Here is a 25,554-nt window from a genome sequence, read left to right on the forward strand (position 1 = left end):
ACTAACAACATTTTTCTTTAAAATGATCCATTTTTCTTGAGAGCTCAGAAAGCCCTGAGGACACATAACTTGTGATGATTCTGGTAGGAATTGTAGGCAGATAATCATTAATGATCAACACCATTCAAGTTGGGGAGATTGTACTAGCAGTTGAGCCCATGAGAAGATCTGGAATGCCTCCATCTGAATTCAGAACCCTTTAGGTTTTAAGGGTCTCTTCCTAAGAATATTACATGCTCAGGCCAGAGCTTATAGATTTATTTTGATGTGTAAAAATGACATTATTACAAAATAGGAGAAAAAGAACAAAGACTCAAAGATTAAACCTTTAGCAACTTGGGCTATATCCTAGTGTATAATTCATTTCACTAACTTCATTTTAATGAATATTAAATCCCTTCACTTCAACAGGGCCTGTTAAATTTAATTCATCAAAGTCATACATACTCCAGAGTATTTATAAGACATTTATATCTACCATATTTATAAGAGGCATAAATTCAGTCTTAAACTAAGGCCAAAAAAGCCTCAATAGAACATGGATCACAGTAATGGGAAACAAACCAAAAATCCGCTGATAAAGTTTAGAGATACGCTGTAGATTTACACAAAATATTTAGCAATAAATTATGACTTTAAGAGAAATCTTATGATGTACAAAGGACTATGAAAGGACTGAGTGCGAAGTAATGTCACTGGACCAAAATTTAGTTTAATCATTTTTATTTCAAGTATATTCTGAAAATCATAAATGGACTTTTGTAATCCAAAGTCAAAATATCTATTCCTCTTAGCTTCAGAATTTGACAAGGTTCCAGATCATGCTTTCCAAATCCAGTCTTCTTTGCTATTTTACAGACTTCTGAGACCTAGAATTTAAACTATTCTATTTTAAATGTACAAGTTTACAACTACTGTACACTTGCTGATAGGAGAGTTTTCTCAGAATACTCCACCAAATATAAAGAATGGTTTCTATGCAAGGATAAGCAGTGAGGGAAGAAATATTAAACACCTATCAAAAAATCATTTATTGATTTTTAACAGTAACAGAAAGTGATGTTCTCTATCATAAAGGAGAACACACAAAATTAATTTAAATGATTTTTGTAGACTTTGGTTTAATCTTTTACTCCCTACACAAGCCTCTATCCTATTTAAAGAACTTTTATACAAAGTCACCATCAGGAGTCACTGAGTAAAAATCCCAGGTATTAACATGGTCCTAAAATGTGCTATTCCAAAGAGGAACAGGTGACTTTTGAGAAAAAGGGCTGCCTTGATAACTTCTATCAAATGCTGATTTTAAATAAAAATAGTTAATGAAAACATTTTTCAAATCATGTTTGGGTACCATCTAACACATTGCCTGCCAATAAAACAAAACAGGAAATCAAAAGTTTCATTCCCATTTTAGCAAATTTTCCACCTTTACTTTTAAAATTACAGCTATTCACCTTTGACCATCAAATTCAATACTTCAGTTTTTTTTTAATTATGCATTTCAGTATAATAAGACCTCTCTTTAAATTTACCTTCACAACCCAGAACATGGACACCAGAGCAGCACTCTCAAGTCACAATGTTTAACCATAATGAAATGAAATGGAAACGGACGGATATCTGAAGATAGGTAGTCCCTCTGCTCCAAAGGTTTGCAAGTTTTTAACATGTGAGCAACACAGAACTCCGTTCCTTTGGATTTTCTTCATACTCATTATGCTTACAATTAATAATCAACATATTATTCTTAAAAATTAAGTTTGGTCACTAGGAAAGACTGAAAATTATTCCCTTTTCCCCAAAACAACCATCAAGCAGCACTAATCACCCCATCCTCTCCCCACAAAAACAGGGAAGCAGTTGGGGCTGAAGCCTTTAAAGTTTGAAATTTCAAATCCTGAACGTTACTGCTAGTTGTTCAAAGTTGCAGGTCTATGCATTTCCTTCTCCAGTACTCCCCTCAGTTGTAAGTTTATTTTCATACACACACACACACGTGTGTGCATGTGCACACACTCACTCACTCTCAAGTAAGACACTTTTTCGTGTTTGTTGATAAATTATGAGGATTACGGACTGGGTGTGTGCAGGATTTCATAGGTGCTTTGTAAACATCAGAGTCATTTAGGTCCTTTTCTCCAAAAGCCCAAAATCAAACTACGCAACCAGGGATCACTACTTTCCCAGACGCTGTTCACAGGCTGCATACTGACGAAGAGCAGAGAAAAAGTCCTCATAACTGATGTTTAGGTGGGAAGGCAAAGAGCTGAAAAGAAAGCACAGGAGAAAAAAAAGCAATTAGATGATATATTGTAATTTGGTGGGGGGAAACCAGTAGGATAATAACCAAAAAGAGGTTAAGGACAGAAGAAAGTAAATCATAAGCATTGTTATGTGCCGTCAAGTTGATTCCAACTCACACCAAAACATTTCTACTAAAAGATGTGAAACACTTCAAGTAAAGAGTAATCTGCCCTTCCACAAGAGAAAAGCAACTTCTAATGAGTTAGAGATTCAGAACCTATTAAAGCATTTACCAGTTACCAGTTGCTGTCGAGCTGATTCCTACTCATGGAGACCCCATGTGTTGCAGAGTAGACAGAACTGCAAAGGGTTTTCATGGCTGTGACCTTTTGGAAGCAGACTGCCAGGCCTTTCTTCCGAGTCACATTTGGTGGGTTCGAACAGCCAACCTTTCAGTTGGTAGCTGAGTGTTTAACTGTCTGTACCACGTAGGGACTTATCCTAGATTAATGCAAAGCTGGAACACTATTTACAAAGGTCTTGCTCAAATCCACTTTAAGGACTCATCTTGGTCAGAGTAAAACCAGTACTGCTTGAGCTGTTCATGAAAGTCAGGCTTAACACTGGACAGAGCAGCACAGCATCCCCACATGGATAATATACCAGAGCAATGTGGTGAGCAATCAGTAAATGACCAATATTTCCAATTGCTCAAGGGAGTAATTACAGTGTGAAGACAAGCACTTTAAAGACAGAGTGGACATACCTCCAGAGGGTTTCCCTTCAAGTATTTAAAATATTTAAAATAATTTTCAATAATTAACATGAAATAAAATCTCTAATTTACACAGCTTTATAATGAGTCTTGGGAAAAACTGGATCAGAGCCAAACACATGGTCAAAGTACAAGAGTCACATTCAGAGTTCAATAGTCACATACACCAAAAGACAAAGAACTACCATGACAGAACTCCTGCCTAACCCTGTGATTCTCTCCACGTATGTTCCTTTCTTTATCATTCCTTTGACTGCCAGGAATTCTGAAACATGTCACCTACTTCCCTCTATTTCCTTATCATTTCTTAATAATCCCCGCTATCTATCTTCTTATTCACTCTACTGAAATGATTTCCTTAAAGGACACATTAGGTGACATTCTTTGCTACAGCTTGCTTTGAATGACCTCCTCAAACTACACACTTTCCAAAATCCTCCTCATTCAGCCCATCTTATCAACAGCCTCATTGTCTATCAATCCTCAAGAAGCACTTAGTGCCACTACCCATCAGTGTCTCAGAAGCTTTCTGGTTGTTTCCAAGTCTGTTTTATCAGGGGTCCAGCCTCCTTCTACTTCTCCATATTGTGATTAAGACATATTCACAGTGCTTACAGTCTGATGGGGGGAGACAAATATAGAGCAAATCTCCACATAACGTGGTTAAGAGTTATGACAGATATATATACACACAGTTCCATGGAAGAGCCCGTCATGTGCTAGGTATCTGATGTCCATTATCAGATTTAAATCGTTAACTCCACATTAAAATGTCCATTGTACAAATTGTTGTTGTTAGACGCCATCAAGTCAGTTCCAACTCATAGAGACCTTATGTACAGTGGAACAAAACACTGCCCTATCCTGCGCCATCCTCACAATCATTGTTATGACTGAGCCCACTGTTGCAACCACTGTGTCAATCCATCTCGCTGAGGTCTTCCTCTTTTTCGCCAACTCTCTATGTTGTACAAATAGAGATTTTTAAATAATTTTTCAAAAGTCATGGTACTGAGCTGCACAGCCAAGATTCAAACATGCTCTAGCTGTTCTAAAACACATACTCTTCCCCCCAAAACACTCCCAACTTCACAAGGTATCACTGCTGCCATTTGTAAATAAAGTTTTACTGGAACACAGTCACAGCCATTTGTTTATGTATTATTTATTCACATATTATTTACATTTATTTACATATTATTTACAGAAAAAGTTTGCCAAACCCTGTTCTAAATAATCAGTTTCATTCTCATCACTATATTCCTTATCACTTCTCCTCTAAATTGTAGCTATGGCCTCTTTGTCTTTTGACCTCAACCTTTCCCAAATTCAATCCACTTAGTGCACAGCTGCCAAACAACAAAATCAACATTCTGACATTATTCACAGGCTCAGTGGTTTGCTTCTCCAAACAAAGGAACACACTCCTTATGCTGACATTCAAAGCCTTCTAAACTTCAACACCCCCAAACTATCTTATTTTGCCTCATACTGCTACCCAATACTAACTCTCTGCTCTTGTGTGGCCAGTTCCATCACTATGTCTTTAAAATGCCATGTTCATTTTTCCTGCCCCCACCCACCTTTTCTTGTCTTCCCTACCAATCCTCTATGCTTTCCCACTTCTCTAATTAAATAAATTAGACCCAAATCACACCTCTTCTCTAGAATCAACAACTCTGGTCAATAGGGATAGCACTCACTTCTGATCTCCTATGGTAACTGGTGTCAACACCAAACATTTGCACAACCATACACTCTCGTATCTAACTCATTTAGATATGCTTTATTTTACCACTGATACTGTGAAATACACAGGGAAAGGATTCTGTATTATAATTCTTTGGGAATTCCTACCACAGCTAGTATAGTGCTGGGCTCAAAGAACATGCTGAATTGGATCCAACTTAATGCACTTCTAATTACTTACACAATCTCAGTCAATCTGATGTGCCAGGGAAGAAAGCCTAATGTGCTGTCCACAGGACCAAACTTCAATACTAAATCAGGATCAGGGAAACCATTTGAACCTTGGGAATAAAGAAATATATATTAACTTAACATGCATTGCTTATTTAATCTAAACCAAAACCAAACCAAATCCATGGCTGTGGAGTCAATTCCAACTCATAGCGACCCTCAAGGACAGAGTAGAACTGCCCCATAGGGTTTCCAAGGAGTGGCTGGTGGATTCAAACTGCCAAAATGACCAAAGGCAAAGTCTGTTATTCATATTGGCTTCTTATGCTTTGAGCATCTGTTTTCCTCAAAAGCTTTATTGTATGTTTGTATGCCCCTCTGACCCCACTCCATAACATATACTTTAATAACAATTCCAAATATAGAAGTCTTTTCAAAAGTCCATTTACTGGATTGATTACCTGAAAAGGAGGGGCAGCCCATACCTACCCTAAGCCCTATGGGTACCCCTAAATCCTGTCTATCTTTCAAGACTCAGCTTCAGCGTTTTCTTGGCATCCTGGGAAGGACACTGCTCTACAATTGTTTATTCTGGCCACACAGCCAAATAATTTCAGAGCTGAAAACGACTTTAAAAAGTGTCTACTCTCCTTCTCTCCCCTAAGTCCCTTATTTACACCTAAGAAGCCAGAAAGGCCAACTCCTATACACAAATATATACACAAAACAAATGTTTTCACTGTTCTCCAGAGCCCAAGCCCCCTCATGAGGGAAAAGGGGAGTGAACACCTGCCTCAACAAGAACATGTCCATTTTTTATGTTTTACAAACTAGATTCCATGAGAACTGGCTTGGGGAAAAAGGAATCGGGACATTTCAAAGGCTTAAAAATAAAAGTTTGAAAAGCCACTGGTAAAATAAAAAAGACACTATAATTTGAGAGGCCCAGATTCTAATAGTTTCTAATAATCTCAGTCTGTCACTAACTTGCTTGTCACGCAACCTCTCCAGGGCTTAATTATTAAGTAAGGAAACTGGATTAGACAAGCCTATCCAGCAGTAATAGTAAGGAATTATTTCCACAACAAAGTCTTTTAAAAGTCCACCTTGGTAGCATAAATAGATTAAGGAAAGGAACACATATTCCTCTGCTAGCTAAAAAGAAATCCTCTTTAGTAAAAATAATAACAAGAAGGGACTTCTGACTTTGGTGGTGTGAAGAGCGCAATTATCCTCTCTATAAAAAAAACATGTATGAAAACGGACAAAATCAACCATTTAAGGGCAAAGGCAGAGTTCAGGTGAGAACAACAAGAGTCCACGGCACCTTGCCTAGAACTGCTCTCAATCCTAACCCCTTTCCCCCAGTCAACTGGAGAGAACTGTAGTTCTACCAGCATGGTGCTGTCTATAAAAACCACTAGATTTGCTGCTTGTTGCCAAAAGACACAGGTTCAATTTGGGGGAGAGGGGTCCAAGATGGTGAAAATCCATAGTTTTGCCAGCTAAAAGTGATGAAGTTCACAGGGAATGAATGAGGAAAACCCACAGCTTTGCTAGCCTGCGGTTGTAGTCCCAGTTGTGACAAACAGTACAGTGTCTAGAAATTTAACAGGGAGATCCTGCAAATAAGGCTTGAAATAAGCTCTGTACACATCCATGGCTGACTGGGAAACATATGGAATGGGTGAAAAGGAAGGGCGAAAAAGGATGGCAAAAAAGCCCAGTGAAAAGCCAAAGTCAATGACACTTGAGAACCAGCAGCAACTTTAAAGGCACTCTTCCACCCCACACAGAGATCATGAAAGCCTTAGAAGTTTGAGGTGTTTGAGTACTACAGCCTTTGTGCAAATCAACAGCTGACTGCTAAGCTATGCTGACACAGGAAGTGAAACCAAAAAAAAAAAAAATCCTAAGAATCTACAAAAATCCTAGAACTATTAAGCGACTTCAGCATGGTCACAGGACACAAAATCAATACATCCACTCCTTGCTGATAGACATGGATAGGTTCCAAAGACTAGGTCATTATGTGAAATTGGCATTATGCAAAAACAGAGGATGACCACATCAGATCAAAAAGTGGAGGATGGCTACATCATTACACAAGGGCCAAATCATATTACATAACTGCCAAACCACTAAGAATCATGGCCCAGCCAAGTTAACACATAATCTTAACCATCACAGCTGACATTACTCTCACCTCACACCCTGGAGTTCATTACTGCCAGATGTACATCATTAATGTGCAAAACAGTATAAGAGTAAATTTTTTACTACTGTCATAAATGCAAAATGTCGTATAACGGGAAAGTCGATAAGTGAGGAGTAGGTGTATAAAAAAACCAATTGCATTTCCATATACTATCAACAAACAATCCTAAAATAAAATTTGAAAACCATTACCAATACCATCAAAAAAATACTTAGGAATAAATTAAACAAAAGATGTAGAAGCGCTATACCTTGAAATTATAAAACACTGTTGAGAGAAAAATTAAGACCCAAATAAATGGAGAGATACATAGTATGTTCATGAATTAGAAGACTCAATGTTAAGATGGCATTTCTTCCCATACTGATCTACAGTCAATGCAATATCTACCAAAATCTCAGCAGTTTTGTTTTAGAAATTGACAAACTGATTATAAAATTTATATGAAAAGGCAAAGGAACTTGAATAGACAAAACAACTTTGTGAAAAAAAAATTAAGTTGAAGGACTTGCACTACCTGATTTCAAAACTTATTTTAAGGTTACAGTAATCAAGAAAGTGCGGCATTATAAGGATAAACATACTGGCCAACAGAATAGAATGGAGAGCCCAGAAATAAACCCACATATTTATGGTCAACTGATTTTCAACAAAGGAGCTAAGGTAATTGAAGGGGGAAAAGACAGTCCTTTGACAAAATAGTAGTAGAAAAACTGGTATCTTTTACCTAATACCATTAAACCAAAACCAAACCCATTGCCATCGAGTCGATTCCGATTCATAGTGACCCTATAAGTCAGAGCAGAATTGTCCCAAAGGGTTTCCAAGGAGCAGATGGTGGAATTCGAACTGCCAACCTTTTAGTTAGCAGCCGAGCTCTTAACTACTCACTTTTTTTTTTTTTTTAAACACCATTAAGGAACCCCTTAAAAGACACCATTAAGAAAATGAAAAGGTAAGCTAAAGACTAGGAAAAAATATTTGCAAATCTTGTAAAGTATTTGTATCAAGTATATAAACAACCCTTAAAACTCAGTAATAAACCAACGCATTAAAAATAGGCAACATATTTGAAAATCACTTACCAAAGATAGAGATGACAAATTAGCACATGAAAAATATTCAACATCATTACTCATTAAAAAATGTGAATTAAAACCACAGTGATAAACTATTACACACCCACTAGAATGGTTAAAATTAAAGAAAAAAAAAAAAAAGCTGACAATACTTTGTATCAGCAAGGATGTAGAGAAACTGGAAACCTCATATACCGCCAGTGGGAATGTAAAATGGCACAGACACTTTGGAAAACAGTTTGGCAGTTCCTTCAAAGTGTAAATATTCACTCACTATCAACAAATTAACCCATTGCCAACCAGTCGATTCCCACTCATAGCAACCCTATAGGACAGAGCAGAACTGCCCCTTAGGGTTTCCAAGGCTGTAAATCTTTACAGAAGCAGAATGCCACATCTTCTTCCCACAGAGTGGCTGGTGGTTCAAATCGAAGATCTTTGGGTTAGCAGAAGAGCGCTTAACCCCTGCACCACCAGGGCTCTTTCACTCCCTATAAGACCTAGGAATTCCACTTTTAGGTATCTACCCAAGAGAAAACAAAACATATGTCCACACAAAGACTTGTATGAAAATGGTCATAGCAGCATTATTCAAACTGAAAACACCCAAATGTGCATCGGTGGGTGAACAGATAAACAAAATGTGGTCTATCCATACAACAGAACGCTACTCACCAATAAACAGCGATGAACATGCAACAACATAGCTGAACCTCAAAATATACTGAAAGAAGTGAGATCCAAAAGACCACACGTTATATGATTCCATTTACAGAAAAGTTCTAAAATAAGTAAAAGTCTAGTCAGACAGAAGACAAGCGGTTGCCTGGGGTTGAAAGGAGGAGTGAGGATTAACTGAAGCGAGGAAGTAACTTTTTGAGGTGATGGCATTCAGTGTTTGCTTCTGTAAGATAAATGTGTTAACTTAAGGACTATGTATATTTTCGTTTATCATGGGTCTATAACCCCTGAAAGCTACACCCATCCTCAACTTCAGCACTTTGCCATGTGCTACTTGAAAGGTCACCTTTGGGCCCCTGTGTGAACCTTTTAGGACATCTTCATAAATTAAGTCTCTGGTTAGGACTTCACAGGATCGAGAAAACAGTCCACATACCAGTAACCTCTGACCGGAGACCTCACAATGGTCTACTTTAAGCCTACTCATTTGGCTTGAATATAGCCAAGCAATGACAGAGTAGGAATAGAAGAGTAGGGTAAGAAGTAGGTAGCCAGTGTAAAGTTGGGAGTTAATGAGAACATGAGGTCAAAGAGGGACTATGCCCTGTGATGGACATGTGGCAAAGTGAAAGAAACAAAGAATAGAGAGTTAGATAAATGAATCACTTAGACAGAAAATGCATGATTAATGAGTAAGATGAATGGAGACTCTACGTAAATGAATGAAACGTAAAATGAATGTCTGAAATCATATGGCTATAGAAGCCATCACTGGACATTAATTTTTTAGATGTACTGCCTTTCTTCTGAAGGATCAAGGACAATGCTAGTAAGCAGAAGGACCATGAAGTTAAGGTAAAAAGTTTCTACAGGGGCTTGGCTCTAGGGAGAAAAAGCAAACAGAAGGCTTTTATAAACAGCTTAAAAAAAACAAAAAACAAGGATATAATGTTGTATTTGGTATAACATGACAAATACAGTAGTATATTGGATATAAGATAAAAGAATTAAAAAAAAAAGTCATGGATAACAGTAAGATTATATCCTTGAGACTGCTCCCTAAATAGCTATTAAGTTCAAACTTATTCCTAAACAAGGAAGGGGGAGAAGGGAGTAAGGCTGACAAGTCGAAGTCCTACTTCCAAGAACATTCAAAACCCAAAGTGGGGAGAAAATATTAAGTCCTCTCCTTTCTCATTAAGTCCTCATGTAAGTGAGTGGACTACAACTTTCAATGTCTCAAAGCCATTTTCACAAATGGGTCTTTAAATCTCAGACACATAACAATTATAATGACAAACTTTTTATTTTCAAATAAGGTTTTATACTGTGAAAGGAGCCTAAATGTTCTCTTTGATACTATAACCTTGTGAGACAAAACTAAAAACATATGTGTGTGTGTACGTACGTGTGTGTGTGTGTGTGTGTGTGTACATATGACTTACTAAGTAAACTGTCTAACATATCTACATCCAAATCTGTAGATCTCTTTTGCTGCTGGGCTACTAACTGGCAAAAGTCCTGCGCAGCTCTCACAATATCTGCTTTTCCATCTTCTGGGGACAGCACCTTCACTGCTGATTGGCAATTTAAAACTGGAGGAAAAAACAAACAAGATATTTTTTTAAAAATCCTCTTCTGGATATATTTTAAAATCAGTTTTAAGAAATACTAAATTGAGAACAAAATAAACATTTCTCATTGTTAACAAGAACCTAAACTTCTCAATTTCAATATCAAAATGTACTTGGCTACTCTCCTCAGAAAGGACCCAAAATCACATTTATGTATATATGTAAATGCTGTCTTCTTTTCAAAATGTTCAAATGGACACTGTATTTGTGAATAAATTCTCTAGAAGTAGGAATTTAAACTATAGGCTAGGTAACAATTTCTATTCATCTAAAATGCCACCCTCAATCATAGCACAGTAATAATATAGGATAGAAGGGGAAAAAAATTAAGACTAGAAAAATGTTATGCTTCAGTGGAAGAATATGCATTGTCCATAGCACACATTTCCACCCAATTCTGATTCTATGAGAGCTATTTTACAATCTGGCTCCTGGTTATTCATAAGTTATATGAGAGTCATGATTTTCTGTTTCTGAAAATTATCTTTCAACAAGATTAAGAGAGAAAAGTCTAACAAATCTGATGATTAAATACAGTGACAGTAAGGACTAAAAGAGCAAAATGAATGAAAGACAAAATTTGCCTTGAAATGCAAAACACACATCTGCATACGTTGCTTATTTATCTTACCTTGATCATCTTTGTCATTGCTATTTGCAAACTCTGGTGAATATTTGGAAAAATCTAATCCCAGAAGTTCCTGCTGTTGTTTTAAAATTTCATCCATTAATCTGGAATTATTTCTTTTGAAAATGCCTTAAACAGACAAAAAAGTAAAAATCACAATGACGTTAATTTATCCTATTCAATAATTAACACCTACTTGTGAAAACTCTAGGTCCTGCAATGAACAAGTTCCCAATGAAGTAGTAATGACTAACTCCAAACTAGAATCTAAAAAAACAAAAAAAAAAATGACAACAAAACTTTGTTAATACAAGAGTCTAGCTTCAGGCTAAGATCAAAAAAGGACAGGAATAACTAATTAGCAGCAACATGGATATGACAGAAATTTAGACCTAGAAAGGAATTTTAAGATATTATTTACCTTTAGTTATGTATTAAGAAACTGAAACCCAACATCCCTAAGTGACTTGTCCAAGAAATTATCAATTACAGTGGTGGTCTAGAGCCCAGATCTTCCTGAGTCCCAGTCTAATGGTTTTCCCTGCAGATTTACTATGTGGATTAAATATTAATACCTCATTTTGAATATTTTTTTTACTCCTAAGAGGAACTAATATGAATTATGTAAAAAGTAGAGAATAAGAGACAAAGGCAACAAAATCAACAATTAGTAAATTCAATGGAAAATGTGCATTGTCTACAGCACACACTTCATCTACCTATCAAATTCTGATTCTATGAAAAAGCAAGGAAATAAACTGCATATATAGTGTTTGATCCTCCAACTCTACACAGAGAGGTTAAAACTTTAACCAACATCATATAATTAAGAAAGATAAAGGAACGATGTAGCATACATTTAAGATAAAACTAATGAAGAACTTCAACTAAAAACAAGCAGTAGGTTTCTGGTTGTTTTCAAAAACGCAGCATTCGAGTGGCCACTGCCTTTTTTCTCTTTATCAAGTGACTTGAAAGCAGTTCACAGATTAACTAGAAGAGAGAATAAAATAAATATATATACATAATATAGCACAAAATATGATATATGCAAGTGGCAAGTTGGTAGTGTATGTGCAACAGCAATTCAAAGATAAAAGCAGTCTTCTTTGGTGGGGAAAGGCTTTGCTAATAATGCAAATAAGGTGCATGGCACCCTTGCGGGGATGGGACCATGCAAATAAGGCGTATGGAACCCTAACAAAGGGATTGGTCAGTTTTGCCATCCCACTAGGCTTAAAATGAGCTATCCCTGAGTTGGCAAGAGGGAAACTCACTACCACCACCAAGAAGAGAGGGAACGGAGCATGTCCTTTGGACCTGGAGTCCCTGCGCTGAGAACCTCCTAGCCCCAAAGGACAGAGAGAGAGAGAGCTATAACACCAGAGATGGTGCAAGACAGCAAGAAGCAGTGGCAGAAAAATGGTGGCAGCAGAACCCGTGCTAGACAGCACAGTGGGCTTCCTGGCCCACAGAGGAAGGCAGTTACAGTGGGTGTGCCAACCCATGGAGCCACAGAGCTGAGAGCCTTCAGGTAGGAGGCTTCCGGGCGGAGTGAGGTGCCCCAGGTACTTATTGGCAGAGCAAACAAGCTTTGCATCACTTGCCCAAGTAGGGTAGAGGCCGAGCTCAGGGGCCCAGAGCCAGAGAGAGCTGGCTACAGGCACGACTGAGAAGAGGCTATCCTGACTGAACAACTGTATCCTGAGTTGTTTCTGATACTGAATTGCAATCTGTTACTTCCCTAATAAACATCATAACTGTGAGTATGGTCTGTGAGTTCTGTATGGCCATTGCAACGAATTATCGAACCCAGCAGAGAAGTAGAGAGTGCTGTGGGAGGCACAGCTGGTGTCAGAACTGGTAAAAAGGTTGGAAAGAGGAGGTATGTCTGAACTCCACCTCATAGGAATCAGCCTTGGACTGTTGATCTCAATACTCCTTCCCTCTTGTGAAGTTAGAGGAGGTCAGATGCCCCTGCCACACCATTTTAACACTCCTCTTCTCCTTAAAAGCTTGTGTTTTGATTTTTTTTTTTTTTAATATGGTTAAGAATCTTACTTGTTTTGCTCGCAAAGGCCCAGCACAGTGCCTGGCACAGAGCAGGCACTCAACAAGTAAATGTCTACTGAAAAGAGACAACAGATCAGGTAGTGAGATGTAGATATATAGTTGGGAGCCATCCTCCTTAAGGTAAAAGCTGTATGTACAAGGAAGAATGAGGTCTCTCAAAGATAAGAGAACTTATCTAAAGAGAAAAGCAGAGCTAAGAATGTGGCTGCTTATAAAAGCCCACAATCATAAGACTCTAAGCTTAGAAATACTAAGTAAACATCTTTGTAATAGCCATATCCAGAGTAAGATTAAATAAAAAATATGTTCCTAATCACACATTAACAAAACTTTAAAGAAATGTGATCAGTATCCTTTTTGAGCAAGTAATGATGAAGATCAAAGACTACAGCCTTCAGTATGGATTAGACCTCAACATAAAGAAAACAAAAATCCTCACAACTGGACCAATAAGCAACATCATGATAAATGGAAAAAAGACTGATGTTGTCAAGGATTTCATTTTACTTGGATCCACAGTCAACACCCATGGAAGCAGCAGTCAAAAAATCAAATGATGCACTGCACTGGGCAAATCTGCTGCAAAAGATCTCTTTAAAGTGTTAAAAAGCAAAGATGTCACCTTGAAGTCTAAAGTGCACCTGACCCAAGCCATGCATGGTATCGTCAATCGCCTCATATCCGTGTGAAAGCTGGGCAATGAATAGGAAGACTGAAGAATTGATGACTTTGAATCATGGTGTTGGCAAAGAACACTGAATATACCATGGACTGCCAAAAGAAGGAACAAATCTGTCTTGGAAGTAGTACAGCCAGAATGCTCCTTAGAAGCAAGGATGGCAAGACTTTGTCTCACATACTTTGGACATGTTATCAGGAGGGACCAGTCCCTGGAGAAGAACATCATGCTTGGTAAAGTATACGGTCAGCGAAAAGCAGAAAGACCGTCAACAAGATAGATTGATACAGTGGCTGCAACAATGGGCTCAAGCACAGCAGCAACTGTAAGGATGGCACAGGACCTGGCTGTGTTTAGTTCTGTTGTACACAGGGTTGCTATGAGTTGGAACTGACTCAACGGCACCTAACAACAACAATCTACTTTTAAGAGTGGTTTTTCATTAGTTTACATCTTAACTGCATTATTCTTTTGTGGGATCTACATTTTTTCAAACCCTGCAAAATGTTAAGGTAATGAGGCTAACCAAGTGTTCTGAGCATCCATTTTGGATTACCTGAGCCTGCTGATGTTTATATTTCAAGAAGCAAACATTACACTCTTATTCACAGCATGATAATAGTTACTGTAAGAATACAGGTACAGGGATAAATGCTATGGGAATATAGATATGCAGGATACAATCATTATCCTCCATTCAATTATAAAATCCACATGAATGACACAAAAAGCATATACAACAAAACAGCATATAAATTTATGATATACGCTTATAAATGCCCTGGTGGCATAGTGGTTAACAGCTCAGCTGCTAACCAAATTGGTTGGCAGTTCAAATCCACCAGCTGCTACCTGGAAACCTTATGGGGCAGTTCTACTCTGTCCAGTAGGGTCACTATGAGTTGGAATCAACACGATGGCACCTAACAACATAACAGCAACATGCAAGTAAAGAGAAAAAAATTTTAGACCACACTTTGACCTATATCTAGGCAAAAATTATGGAAATCATATGGATTTCAAAAGTTTTCTAATTTAAAATAGAAGGTAAAATCTCCACAACACTCCTGCCAGGACATACGAATTTTTTAAACATAAAATGGTGAATCTATTTCCCATATGAACTAAGATTTATCTATTTTAATAGTAACCCACCAAGAATTCTTGCTTTTGTCTATTTGCATCACAGTGATCCCTTCCTTTGATATTCTCCAAAAAACAAAAACAAAAAAAACTCCACTTCACTTTCCACCAACGTACTCAACTTTACCTTAGTCTCCAGATTAAAACTGAAAAGCTTTTCAGGAACTTGTTCTCTCCAAGCCAATGGGTGACGTTCTTAATCACTAAAATGGTCGCTACTTTTCAGTCTTTATCCTTTCCTTCTCAACTTTTATGGAGCATTTTCTATTAATGACCATCCTGCTTCCTTCTCAATTTCCTTTCAATGTCTCAGCTTTTCTGAATGTCTTCTGGTTCAATGACCAACCTGCTTCTTAAATAGCCCCTCGTCACTTTCCACCAAGTAAGTCCTTTCCCTCCTTCCACCCCTAAGTGGACATTATTCCTCAAAGTTCCCACTTTAGCCCTTCTTTCTGTCCATGTCCTCCTCCTTCTCTCAGTCTAGTCACTCACAAGACTTCAAAATTACTCAGGACCAGGACAAGAGTAAAATGAGTAAGGCACTCAGCCCAGGTGTGAAATTTAAGGCGGTGCCAAGAAACTCAGTAATCAAGATAAATAATAATTTAATGAAATATCTTTAAAAAATTAAAATTAATGCAAAAAATCCACGATGAATAAAACATTAAAATTTTAATAAAGACAGGATCACATATGTACACCTATGTTCATTGCAGCATTATTCACAATAGCAAAAAGATGGAAACAGCCTAAGTGCCCATCAATGAAGAATGGATAAACAAACTGTGGTACACAGATACAATGGAATACTACGCAACTATAAAGAATAATGAGAAGTCCAAGAAACATCTTACTTATAACATGGATGAATCTGGAGGACACTATGCTGAGTGAAATAAGTCAATCACAAAAGGACAAATATTACATGATCTCACTTTTATAAAAAGTCAAGAAGAAGTATACACATGTTCTTTGATGGTTACCAGGGATGGGAGGGAGAGGGAGGGGGGAATCACTTTCTAGACAGTAAACATTTGTTATTTTTGGTAATGGGAAAGGCAATACCCAGTATGGGTGAAGTCTGCACAACATGACCAAGGCAAATGAAGACACTAAGAAGTATGCAAGAATAAGGGAAATTTCAGTAAATGCTATAAAATATATAATTTTGCAACAATATTAATAACCAAAAATATGAGTGGGGTTACATAGGTATATATTCATGCATATATGTATATAGAACGTATATGTGTGTACATGTATATCTGCAGATATATGTATATACCTGTTTGAGTGTGCTGCATACATACTCATACATTATATATATATATATAATAAAACACACAGGGGGCACAGTTATGGAGACTTCCTAGACATATCCAAACACCTCGTGGGATTCGTTTACTAATTCTTGTGGGACAACTCAGTCAAATGGCATGACATAGTTCATAAAAATAATGTTCTACAACCTAGTTTGGTGAGTAGCATCTGGGGTCTTAAAAGCTTGTGAGCAGCCACCTGAGATACAACTGTTAGTCTCTACTAGTCTGGAGGTAAAAGATAATGAAGAAAACCAAAGACTCAAAGAAGAAACTAGTCCAGAGGACTAAAAGCCCACACAAACCATGGCCTCTTCTACCCTAAGACCAGAAGAACTACATGGTGCCACCTACCACTATTGACCGTGCTGACCAAGAACAAAATAGAAGGTCCCAGATAGAATGGAAGACAAATGTAGAACAAAATTCAAATTCCTGAAAAAGGTCAGACTTACTGGACCAATAGAGACTAGAGGGCCCCCCTACGATATCCTTTGAACTTGAAACTGAAGCCACTCCCGGAGGTTACCTTTCAGCCAAACAGACCGGCTTATAAAATAAACAATATCACCCATGAGTACTGCGCTACCTTAAACAATCAACTGTATGAGACTAAACGGTCAACATTTACCCAAAAGCAAAGATGAGAAGGCAAGGAGGGGCAGGGAAGCCAGATCAATGGAAACAGATCAAACAGAACGGAAATAATGAGAATGCTGATACATTGTGAAAATTGTAACCAACGTCACGGAACAATCTGTATAAAAACTGTTAAAGAGAAACCTAATTTGTTATGTAAACTTTCACCTAAAACACAATAAAATATTTAAAAAATAAACAATAATTTAATAAAGACAGGATCAGCATTTGGTTCCTAATGTTTGCAATTCATTCAAATGTCTATTTCTACCTGTAAGTTCTGTAAGCATCTGAAAGAACCAATCTAAAACTTGTCAGTTTATTTTATAAACTAGCTCTCAAGGCACCTACATAAAGTTTTTTTTTTTTTTTTTTAATACAGCAGTACTATAAGCATAAAAGCTATATGCACTTAGGGACAAAGCCTGGAAGAGAACAGACAAAATGAGAACAGTAAATGTATGAAGATGCTGGGACAACAGGTGATTCATGACTGTTATAAAGCTGTTTATATAATTTTTTTTTTTTTTAAAATAGCACTTCTTCTTGATGTTTTATTCCTAATAAAGGCACCACTACCTGTCCAGTCACCCGTCTTTTCTACTAACATTATCGCCCCTCCCCAACATTCTATAACAGTCTTCAACAGCAATGTTTTCTGCACCCATATTCTTCTTGTCCATTGATCCCACTCTGTTTCAACCCACTGCCCTCTTCTCTATTATATTACAGCCATCTTCTAATGGGTCTTCCTGCCCCTTCTAATAAGTGTCACCCCCACATGACTACCAGATTAATCTTCTTCAGGTGCATCTTTAATCCTGGCATGTCCCAACTTTAATATATCTTCAATGGCACCCAAAATGCCTAGTGTATTAAGAACAAACTGGTCAGCTCAGCAGTAACAATCCAGCCTATGTTCCTACACTTAGTGGGTGAAAATAATTTCTGTTTATGAAATAAATGCATCTATCTCTCTACAGTACTCTATCCCCAGCAGATTAGAATTGGCTGATGTTCCCCAGCCTCCATCCTCTTTTATGTTACCTTCTCCACTCAGAACCTCTCCATCCTGCCCCCAGCCCCACACCTGTAAAATTCTCTTAATTCTTCAAGGTCCAGATCAAATGTCACCCTCAAAGAGGCTTCTCCCAACTTCTCAGCCAGATGTGCCCCATTCCTCCTCTGAATCACCACCCTTCACACACACACACTTTGTTCAAACCCCTTAATAAATGAATATTGTGCTTATCATAGCTATAGCTTAACTCCCTACTGAACTGTAGTCTGGAGCCCTGGTGGCATAGTGGTTAAGAGCTCTGCTGCTAACTGAAAAGTCAGCTGTTCGAATACCCCAGCCACTCCTTGGAAACCCTACGGGGCAGTTCTACTCTGTCCTACAGGGCTACTATGAGTCGGAATCGACTCAATGGCGACGGGTAAACAGTAGTCTTACTTGTGAACTTGTGTCTTACTCATCTCTTATCCCTTAAGACATTTTCCACATAGCAGTTCAATGTTTATTTAATAAGCTGAATTACCAGCCCACAAAGTGCCACCTAACAACAACAAAACTAAAGGGCCACACTGCCGAATGGAGTTTTTTTTTAAGCTTCCAAGAACCTCTTAAAATAAAACATACACTTCCTTATTGCACAAAGGCAGAAATTCTATTAAAAGGAAGAATATTACACAGAGACCTTGCTTGCTGAAAGTGAAGAGGACTTGAAGCACTTGCTGATGAAGATCAAAGACCACAAACTTAAGTATGGATTACACCTCAACATAAAGAAAACAAAAATCCTCACAACTGGACTAATAAGCAACATCATGATAAACAGAGAAAAGACTGAAATTGTCAAAAGATTTCATTTTACTTAGATCCACAATCAACACCCATGGAAGCAGCAGTCAAGAAATCAAGGGACGCACTGCATTGGGCAAATCTGCTGCAAAAGTCCTCTTCAAAGTGTTGAAAAGCAAAGACATCACCTTGAGGACTAATGTGCACCTGACCCAAAGCATGCTGTTTTCAGTTGCCTCATATGCATGTGAAAGCTGGACAATGAATAAGAAAGACTGAAGAAGAACTGAAACCTCTGAATTATGGTGCTGATGAAGAATACTGAATATACTATGAACTGCCAAAAGAAAGAACAAATCTGTGTTAGAAGAAGTACAGCCAGAATGCGCCTTAGAAGCAAGCATGGCAAGACTTTGTCTCACATATTTTGGACATGTTATCAGGAGGGATCAGTCCCTGGAGAAGGACATCACGCTAGGTAAAGTAGAGCACCAGCGAAAAAGAAGACCCTCAATGAGATGGTTTGACACAGTGGCTACAACAATGCGATCAAGCGTAACAATTGTGAGGATAGTGCAAGACTGGGCAGTGTTTCGTTCTGTTGTACATAGGGTTGCTATGAGTTGGAACTGACTCGACAGCATCTAACAACAACAATAACAACAATAAAAGTGGAGGTGTTACGGAGTTGGATACAGAAGTCTGGAATTATGAAATCGATCAGAATTGGAGATACAAATCTGGATGTCAGCACAAAGATGGTATTTAAAGCAATGGAATTGGGTAGATCATCTGGGACCAGGAGCCACAAACTACTGCTATTGAAATATACCCACGCCCATTCGTTTATGGCTGCTCTGGCTACGAGGGCAGAGTTGAATAGTTGTGACAAGACCACATGGCCCACCAAGCCTAAAATATTTACTATCTAGCCCTTTAAGAAAGTCCGCTGACCCCTAATTTGGGAGATAGAGTGAACACAGAAAAGACAAGAGCATACATATGGTACAAAACTTTAAAACAGTTCAACATTAAGAAGTGGAGCTAGACATAAGGTTCAAAAACAACAAGAAGTGAGACAGGAAGAAATCCAAGCATATATGGCATCATGGAAGCCAGAAGCAGAAAATATTCCAAACAGACGGTCGAATAAGATGCCCTATCTCCCTACTGAAGCCCTGGTTAGGAGCTCAGCTGCTAACCAAAAGGTCGGCAGTTTGAATCTACCCCGCCGCTCCTTGGAAACCCTATTGGGCAGTTCTACTCTGTCTTATAGGGTTGCTATGAGTTGGAATCAACTAGATGGCAACAGGTTTGCTTATCCCCCTATTAATGAGAGCATTAATGGTTCAGTGGTAGAATTCTAGCCTTCCATGTGGGAGAGCTGGGTTCAAATCCTGTCCAATATACCTCATGCATAGCCACCCAACTGTCAGTGCAGGCTTGCGTGCTGCTATGATGCTAAACAAGTTTCAGAATTTTCAGACTAGGACAGACTAAGGAGAAAGGCCTGGAAATCTACAGATCATAACAGTCAGATCTGCAACACTTCACGGGGATGACAGCACAGGGCTGGACAATGTTTCTTTCCATTGTGCATGGAGTCACCATGAGATGGGGGCCAACTCGACAGCAGCTAACAACAACCACAATCCCTCTACTAGATTACACACTGTATTCAGGTACCTTATCAGAATCTTTTAAAATCTCTACCATATGAGTTAAAATAACACTTTGGAATCATTTACAGGTTTCGATACTCAGTCTACCCTTATACCCCAGTATGTACACATAGCTGGATAACAGAGCCAAGATATACTTACTTTTCCAATTAAGGGAATCAAGGAATTTAAAAGTTTCATTAGACAAGTATTCAGTCAGCAGATCTTATTTGCATCCTTTAAATGCTGCTTCTTTAAAAATGTATATAAGGACTTCCAGACAACATGGCACTACAGACAGAAGCACCACACCGTCCCTCCACAACAAAGATCTAAAAAACTAAGTCAAACAGTGTCACACGTCAATCCTGAAACCCTAAGCATCAAACAAAGAGATACAGAACTCAGCCAAGCACTGAATGGAATAAGAAACTGACCACGAACAGACAGTGAGGAGAGATACATGCAGAGGTCTCCTACCAGCTGCCGCAACATGGATCCACCATCTTGGACTCCTATTGGAGATCGGCGAACAGAAGGTACAAGAAAGCAGCTTCACAGAGCTTCCAGCAGGAGACAGAACCGGTAACCAGCAATATACGCTTCCTCACCCCCCACCCTTCTTCACCCCCACTCGGCCTCCTCTGCTTCCTGCGGCCACAGTCTCTTGGCCGGGAAGCACCGGTTTCACCCCTGGTGTCGCTTGGATTCCACCCGCCTGCACTGGCTGGCTCTCTGAGTGCCACTGGTGGGCTGCTGGTGTTACTTTTTTCTGCTTCTTTAGGTTTCTTCCTTAGCTTTCACCACCTTCCCCTCCTTTCTCTCAAATACCTGGCCCCACGTGCCATCTCTGCTTCTTCCTAAAAGTCTGTGAAGCACAGCTCGACTGTGAAACTGCTTCCCAGCCCGTGCCGCCACTCTGGTGGGACCCCCAAGGATTTTTTTGTTTGTTTGTTCTGATTTGATTTGTTTGCTTCCTTTTTCTTTTCTTGGCTTGGTAGCCCCTTCTAGCAGGGCAGTACTGCGTGGCTTAGGAGCTACTCCTTTACTCTGTGCAGACGCACAGTGACATCCCTGAGGGCATTTCTTATTTCCTTTTTTTTTTCTTTGTTTCTTTGTTTCGTTTTCCTCTCTCTTTTTCCCTTTTGGTCTTTCTTCATATCCAGTTTCTCATCTGTCTATATGTACCTTCTTTTCCCATCTCCTGAATACTTGGCACCGAGTGACACCTCTACCCCTTCTAGCCAGGCTGTACTTCATGGCCTGGGAGGAATTGCCCCAGTTCTAGCAGCCGCACCAGTGGGATCCCTTGGGGCTTTTCTTTTTTTTTTCCCCCTCTAATTTTTAATTATTCATTTCTTCTCTTTTACCCTTTTTTCTCTTTTTTTACTTTTGTTTTTCTCCATTTCTCAGTCTGTTATCTCTTCAATAACATGCTCCGTTAGCACTCTTTTTTGTTGGTTTGTGTGTATGTTTTCTGGCTCCTGTTCCTCTCTCCTCTCTCACATTTCCCATACACATCTTAGCTCCACACATCTCTTCCCTCCTTCCTGCCTACCTGCACAGTATGCTGAACATCACACCCTCAAGGAGCACAGGCACAGTCTACTGGAACCTGTCCTGCACTGATTCCCGGTCTGCCCAGTCAACCCTAGTACGTGCCGCAAACAACCTATCCCAGCAACTCCCCTTCAGCTGGACCTGCCCTGCTGTACCATACCTGAGTGACTGACCCTGCCCATCGAAGAAGATGAAAAGCATCGTACCCACAGATGAGCATACAACAAAGAACGCACAACCCACCTGCTCAGATAAAACCAAGTAAAACAAAAAAGCAGAATGAAACAAATCTACAATCAATAAATGAGGAAAATAACCACTGAACGCCCCAAAGACAGCAGACAATATCAAAACATATACAAAAACAGGACAGGGTGGTTCCAGTAGGCATCCAAAATAAAACATTAGATGACTTTCCAGTAAAAGAAAAGGTACTGGAACTACCTGAAAGGGAATTCAAATCTCTAACTCTCAGAATTATTCAAGAATTGAAGCAAAAAGCAGACAAAAATGAGGGGTAAAAAAGACAAATTCATGGAAAAGACAGACAAATTCATAGAAAATATGGGCAAAAAATTGGAAGAACTCAAGAAAATAATACAGGAACAAAATGCTAAAATAAATGAACAACTACAAATCATACAAAACAACGATCAGAAATCCAAAAGATAAACAACAAGATTTCAGAAATGGACAGTGTCAGAGAAGGGCTTAGGAGCAGGTTTGAAACGATGGAAGACAGAATAAATGAAACTGAAGACAAACACTTGCTACAACTCTGAGGGAAAAATCAGAAAAAAGAACGAAGGAAAATGAAGAAACCCTGAGAATTATGTGGGATACAATCAAAAGCAAAAATCTACGAGTGATCAGAGTTCCAGAACCGGGGGAGAAAACAGAAGACACAGAGAGGATTACTGAAGTATTGCTGACAGAAAACTTATCCAATATCATGAAAAAGGAAAAGCTGACCATTCGAGAAGCTCAATGAACTCCCATATAGGATAGACCCCAAAAGAATATCACCAAGACATATCATAATCACATTTGCTAAAACCAAAGACAAAGAATCCTGAGAGCAGCCCGAGAAAAACAAAAAGTCACATACAGAGGAGAAACAATAAGACTAAGCTCAGATTATCTGGCAGAAACAGCGCAGGCAAGAAGGCAATGAAATGACATATATAAAACCTGGAAAGAAAAAAACTGCCAACCAAGAATAATATATCCTGCAAAACTTTTGTTCAAATATGATGGCAAAATTAAGTCATTTCCAGATAAACAGAAATTAAGGGACTATGTAAAAACAAAACCAAACTTATAAGCATTAATAAAGAGGGACCTTCAATCTGAGACCAAACAACATCAGACCACAGGCTGAATCTAGTATACAGGATTGTACTAGCCAGATACCAACCTAGAAAATGAACTCTTAAGGACTAACCAAAACCAAAAGAATCACAACAGGGAACAGAGAGGTTAATCTGTAAATGACAACAGCATCAGAACAATAAAAGAGGGAATAAACAGTGTGGATATAGAACCTTCTAATGGAGAGGAAGGCAAGGTGATTCCAAGTAATAACAAACTGGTTGAAACCTAGAAAGATAAAGGTAGATTTCAAGGTAACCACAAAGAAAGTTAACGTATTCATCAAAATAAAGAAGGAAAACAAAGTCTCAGTAAAAACAAAACCTTCAAAAGCAAAACAAATAAAAAACAAAAACCACAAACAAAAGGAATTCAGCACAGGAGAGTAAGAGAAACAAAGAAAACATCAGCACCACGAGGAAAAAAAAACACTACAAAATGACAGCAATAAATTCACACCTATCAATAATTACACTGAATGTAAATGGCCTAAAGGCACCCATAAAGAGAGAGAGAGTGATAGAATGGATTAAAAAAAAAACAGCATACATAAATATGCTGTCTACAAGACACACACCTTAGAAACAAAGATGTAAATTTATTAAAAATCAAAGGATGGAAAAAAATATGTCAAGCAAACAGCTACCAAGAAAGTGCAGAGTGGCAACAGTAATCTCAGATAAAATAGACTTTAAAACAAAATCCACCATAAATGACAAAGAAGGACACTATATAATGATTAAGGGGATGATCCATCATGAAGACATAACCATAATAAACATCTACGTACCCAATGACAGGGCTCCCAAATACATAAAACAAACTCTAACAGCACTGAAAAGAGAAATTGACAGTTCAACAATAATAGTAGGAGACTTCAACACACCACTCTTAGTAAAGGACAAAACATCTAGGAAGAAACTCAACAAAGATACAGAAAACCTAAAGGGCACAATCAGTCAACTTGACCTCACAGCCATATATAGAACACTACACCCAACAGCTGCAAAGTACACAGTCTTTTCCAATGCATTTGGAACTTTCTCCAGAACAGACCACATCTTAGGCCACAGAGCAATCCTCAACAAGATCCAAAATGCTGAGATAATACAAAGTATTTTCTCTGACCATGTCATCAAGGTAGAATTAACACCAGGAAAAGCAAGGTAAAAAATATCAATTATGTGGAAACTGAATAACACCCTGCTTACAAACCACTGGGTAATAGAAGAAATCAGAGATGGAATCAAAAAATTCCTAGAATCAAAACACATCATACTAAAACCTTTGGGACACAGCAAAGGCAGTCCTCAGCAGACAATTTATAGCAATACATGCACACATCAAAAAAGAAGAAAGGGACAAAATCAAAACACTAATACAGAACTCAAACACATAGAAAGAGAACAGGGTAAAAACTAAAAGCCCACAGCCACTAGAAGAAAGGAAATAATAAAAGATCAGAGCAGAAATAAATGTAATAGAGAATAGAAAAACAATAGAAAGAATCAACAAAACCAAAAGTTGGTTCTTTGAAAGGTTCAACAAAATCAACAAACCAATGGCCAGACTGACAAAGAAAAACAGGAGTGGACGCAAATAACCCAAATAAGAAATGAAATGGGGGACATTACAACAGACCCAACTGAAACAAAAAGGATCATAACACAGTATTATGAAAAACTATACTCCAACAAATTTGAAAACCTACAGGAAATGGATAAATTTCTAGAAACACACTACCTACCCAAACTACCACAAAGTGATGTTGAAAATCTGAACAGACTCATTACAAGAGAAGAGATTGGAAAGGTAATAAAAAAAACTCCCAACAAGAAAAAGCACCGGCCCAGATGACTTCACTGGAGAATTGTACCAAATAATCAGAGAAGAGCTTACAACAGTACTACTCAAACTATCTCAGAACATAGAACAGGCAACGACACTGCCAAATTCATTTTATGAAGCCAGCATAACCCTGATACCAAAACCAGGCAAAGATGCCACAAAAAAAAAAAAAAAAATTACAGACCAATATGTCTCATGAATATAGATACAAAAATTCTAAACAAAATCCTAGCCAATAGAATTCAGCATCATATCAAAAAAATAATACACCACGA

At 38.3% G+C, this 25,554-nt stretch overlaps 1 protein-coding gene across 1 annotated transcript in view; it reads right to left on the reverse strand.

Annotated features, from left to right (window-relative positions):
* Window positions 1–270: 270 nt before the first annotated feature.
* NUS1 (NUS1 dehydrodolichyl diphosphate synthase subunit) overlaps window positions 271–25,554 on the reverse strand; it is a 32,266-nt gene continuing 6,982 nt past the window's right edge. Inside the window, exons 2-5 of the mRNA XM_004382742.2 lie at window positions 11,186–11,311; window positions 10,366–10,515; window positions 4,953–5,052; window positions 271–2,269 (exon numbers count right to left, since the gene is read on the reverse strand). Coding sequence (XP_004382799.1) covers window positions 2,179–2,269; window positions 4,953–5,052; window positions 10,366–10,515; window positions 11,186–11,311 — 467 coding nt within the window. The 3' untranslated portion in view covers window positions 271–2,178. The remainder of the gene's footprint in view (window positions 2,270–4,952; window positions 5,053–10,365; window positions 10,516–11,185; window positions 11,312–25,554) is intronic.

This window comes from Trichechus manatus, unplaced genomic scaffold (assembly GCF_000243295.1).
Source record: "Trichechus manatus latirostris isolate Lorelei unplaced genomic scaffold, TriManLat1.0 scaffold00098, whole genome shotgun sequence".
NCBI classification, from domain to species: Eukaryota; Metazoa; Chordata; class Mammalia; order Sirenia; family Trichechidae; genus Trichechus; species Trichechus manatus.